The 3,897-nt window shown below is 34.2% G+C and overlaps 1 protein-coding gene across 1 annotated transcript; it reads right to left on the bottom strand.

The window, feature by feature from the left end:
- Window positions 1-1,821, bottom strand: LOC104785532 (uncharacterized). The gene is made up of 2 exons (XM_010510763.3): window positions 1,403-1,821; window positions 1-808 (listed from the first exon to the last, which is right to left on the bottom strand). Exon 2 carries the CDS (start codon window positions 805-807, stop codon window positions 103-105), a length of 705 nt encoding a protein of 234 aa, XP_010509065.2. The 5' UTR covers window position 808; window positions 1,403-1,821; the 3' UTR covers window positions 1-102.
- Window positions 1,822-3,897: the final 2,076 nt, after the last annotated feature.

Here is a 3,897-nt window from a genome sequence, read left to right as displayed (position 1 = left end):
TGAAATGAAAGGTAAACTCAAAATTTGAACTCTTTGGGATAAAAGTGAATAATTTACATAAATAAGCAGTCTCTCGTAACCACAACGACAGTAATGAAAGACCTAAATCCTCTCAGCAACACGTCCACCAACATCCACATTACCATCCATATCTCCAAGCCATGCCTTGAGACTCGCTTCTTTACCTGCCTTGAACTCCTCAAACTTTGTTGTCTCCACAATATGTTTATCTTTGCCTGAGACTTCTTCTTCTTCTCCTTCTTCTTTTAACTCATTGATTTCCACATCATTGGGGTTAGACTCCGCCTTCTGTTCTTTGAAATCAAGCTGTGGCCATTTGATGTTGCTTGCCTTCTCCTTAGCCGTCTTGAACACTGATGTGAATAAGTTGCTGCTTTCACTAATATCCTGGCTGTAATCAGAACCACGACTTGTTGTGGTTATACTGGTAGATCTGCTCCAAGGGTTTGTGGAGCTGAGGATGACCCCTCTCCTCGGTTGTTTAGAAGACATAATCGATAAAGAGTTCTTGATGTCTCCAATCATGTCATCAGCGATAGGTGAACCACACTCTCTCATTGATTTCACCATGGCTATAGAATCTTCCAAGTCTTCGGTATGCAAGCCTGTCTCACGAGACTTGTCCAAAACGTTGCTGTTGAGATTAAGAACATTTGGTGCTGCGTTTCGGACGTGCTGTTGGATGTAGTAAAGCCCCACTGAAGGTTCGTTTGCAATGTACTTAATCATCTCCGCTAAGCTCTCGTTTATCTCCGCAAAACCATCAACAGTAGAGAACTCATGCATCCTGTAAAAAATTCCCAAAACATTATTAGTGTCTCTTAAAATCAAACAGTGGCAAAGCAAAAGTAGCACACCTGGTCAACCCAAAACAGAACATGAAAACAAAAACTTGATATACAACGAACTCAAGCTATTTAGTTCTCAGCTAATCACTCTTCTTATTGTGCCTAGATAATGTATCAAAGCAGTAGATGTTACCATTAAGCTTCTTAAAAGAGAGGTTTTAAGAAGCTTAATGTGATGCAAACTAAGATTCACAAGCGATCCAAGAGAAGCTAAAGGTTAACAAAAAGAGAGCCTTAAACGAATTGAGGACTAAACTAATCACAAAACACAACCATGTACAATCACTTTGACAACACGAATCAAAAACGCCACCATGTTCAAACACAACCATGTACCGTTCTAGATAACATCAGAAGCATCATCAAATTAGCAAACAATGAAACACCTAAAACCCCCAATTGAGTCAAAAACGCCTAATTTTAAAGCTAGGTCTCAGAATAAGAAGGATTCAAACACAAATTGGTACAATTAACATAAACCCAGATGGGAAAATTTATCAAAAAGAGAAATTGAGAGAAAAAAAGGAGCTTACAGGAAACCCTAGATGACGACGGAGCAAAGAGGGAAAAGAGGCGAAAGCGGTGGAAAGCTTCAATTATGAATAAGGAATTGGAATTGGAATCTCCGTGTCTGTCCTGTTGTCTTCCTCCTATCATTTGATCACGGGTCTTCCCCAAAAAAAAAAAAAAAGAGCAATTTCTTCTGAGCTTCACGGTGAAAGTGCAGACAAAAAAAAAAAAAAAAAAAAAAAAAACAAATTGAAGGAAGGAAGAAGAAGACGACGATGATAAGGTCCACACGTCCTCTCTGTCCACGTCATCTCTCGCACGTGTCTACTTCTTACCTCGCACGATTTGGAATGGTAGGTAATTAATCGTTTGTTTACTTTTGTGAGAAGAAGAAAGGAAAAAAAAAAAAAAGACAACAAGTTAATAACTTACGACGTACTTTGGTCGGAAACGTGCGCGTGTGTGTTAAGTGTTAACTTAATTTCTTTTTAAAAAACATCAAACAAGTGCCGATAAAAAAAAAAAAAAAAAAACATCAAACAAGTCCTCCGATTACTATATAATTATAAGATCAACTTTTACTTTTGGGAATAATAAATTTTAACCCCTTCATGTGTTATATAGAGTCTGTGGGAATGTTGTTGTATAACATAAATAAGAAAATGAGAAATCAATTACAATTCAAGTTGTAAGCCATATAATGGTAATCAAACATAAGGAGAGGTCACACTTCAAAAAAATCACATAAAGTTTTATTTCCAAAGATAGTGATTCGATTTCAATGTTCCAGACATATACAAATTTCATTTTTATTATAAACACCCAAAGTTTTAGTCAACTAATAACTCATATATTTCGATGTACGCAAAAAAATGAATTTTAGACTTCTTATTTTTGTCAGCTAAGAATTTGGACAATCTCACACTGGTAGAAACTATGACCAACTTTATAACTAAATGTGTTTGAATTGGAACCATTTACATGATAGATGACGTTTAAAAAAAAAAAAATATTTTCAATATCATAACTACTTTCTCACTTAGTTAAAAAGCTTTACCAAAACAAAAACAAAAACAAAAAAACTTAAGTTACTTATTCGTTCATTACCGTTGCAGTGTAAAAAATATTAGAGGATTTTGGGAGAATTGAATCACGTTGCGTTAAAGGTGTTCCCAAAACGCCTAATTCGAGCCACAACTATTCATAAAAACCTCGGATTATATAGTCTTTACTGATGAGCTTTACCTATTTTTGAAACGCTTTGTTGTTGTTTTAGACTACAAACTGTTTGACATCATAAAGAATATTACCCACTAGTATTGCAAGTTCATATTCTTAAATGGTGAACTATACTCGGATTATGCAAAGCATGACTCGGCAAGTTCATATTCTTAAATGGTGAACTATACTCGGATTATGCAAAGCATGACTCGGAATACTCATTTTACTATTTTTTAAGTGATACTAATTTAGAATGAGTCCGAATATGTATATAGAATGAGTCCGAATATCTTTCAGCGAACAATAATTTTTATTTAAAAACCACCTAACTTATACACCAGTTGAAAGCCTAAAGAAGGATGAATCGTTGAAAAATGAGTAGTGGCCGAGAGTAAATACATTTTCTTTGTTAACTCGAAAAGAGAGTCGCATTATATGTTCGACACAAACGAGTGCTGAATAACAAACACAGACGTATGTATATGGTCATGGGTTGTCGACAATAAAATATGGTCATGGCCTCATGGGCCAACAAAAGGTCAAAGGTGTCAAATAAGCTAAAGCCTGAGCTAGTAGGGTCCTGAAATCGGATTTCAACTATTTCGTCTACTCTTGTTTTTAATAATCTGGAGATGAATTAATTAATACTAATCTACTGAAGTGGTCTGACCATTAGACTCCTCCTACGCTTATATCTATTGGCTAGACGAGTTCAATCCACGTGTTATGCTTGGTTAATGGGTTATTATTACCAAGTTTAACTAAAGATGTTTAAATCTGATTATTTATTCGAACAAATCTAAAATTCTAACCCGAAAATTGAAATATTTAGATGATTTCAAACGAAAAAGTTGTAAATATTTAGAAGAAAAAAACACTTACAATTAACATCGATAAAATAGAAAGAAAATTAGCATTTTCATAAACTAATTAAAGTTGTGTTTCTTCAAGTAGCAATTCAACAGGATGAATTATCTTTTCCTGAACAACAAGCTGGAGAAGAGGATTCAAAAAGTAAAAAAAAAAAATCGAAAAATAAAAAACTTAGGATATGGCCTAAACTCGACTTGTTAAGAAGAGATGCTTGCAAGTTTCGGAAAAATCGATCAACTTGGTCTAGATGTAATGTTTAGTTTGAATAATAATTTAGGTAGAAAAGAATAAACTAAGTTTGAATAAAGTTTAGTTTTCTATATAATCTCAAAACGAAACTATTTAGGACTTCAATTAAAAATTATATTAATAGAAATATATAGGGTGTGTGGATTGATTAGTTAGTTGGCACCTAACTTGTTTG

Source organism: Camelina sativa, chromosome 5 (genome assembly GCF_030686135.1).
Source record: "Camelina sativa cultivar CO46 ecotype springtype chromosome 5, ASM3068613v1".
Lineage (NCBI taxonomy): Eukaryota > Viridiplantae > Streptophyta > Magnoliopsida > Brassicales > Brassicaceae > Camelina > Camelina sativa.
This window is presented reverse-complemented; position numbering and strand designations above follow the sequence as displayed.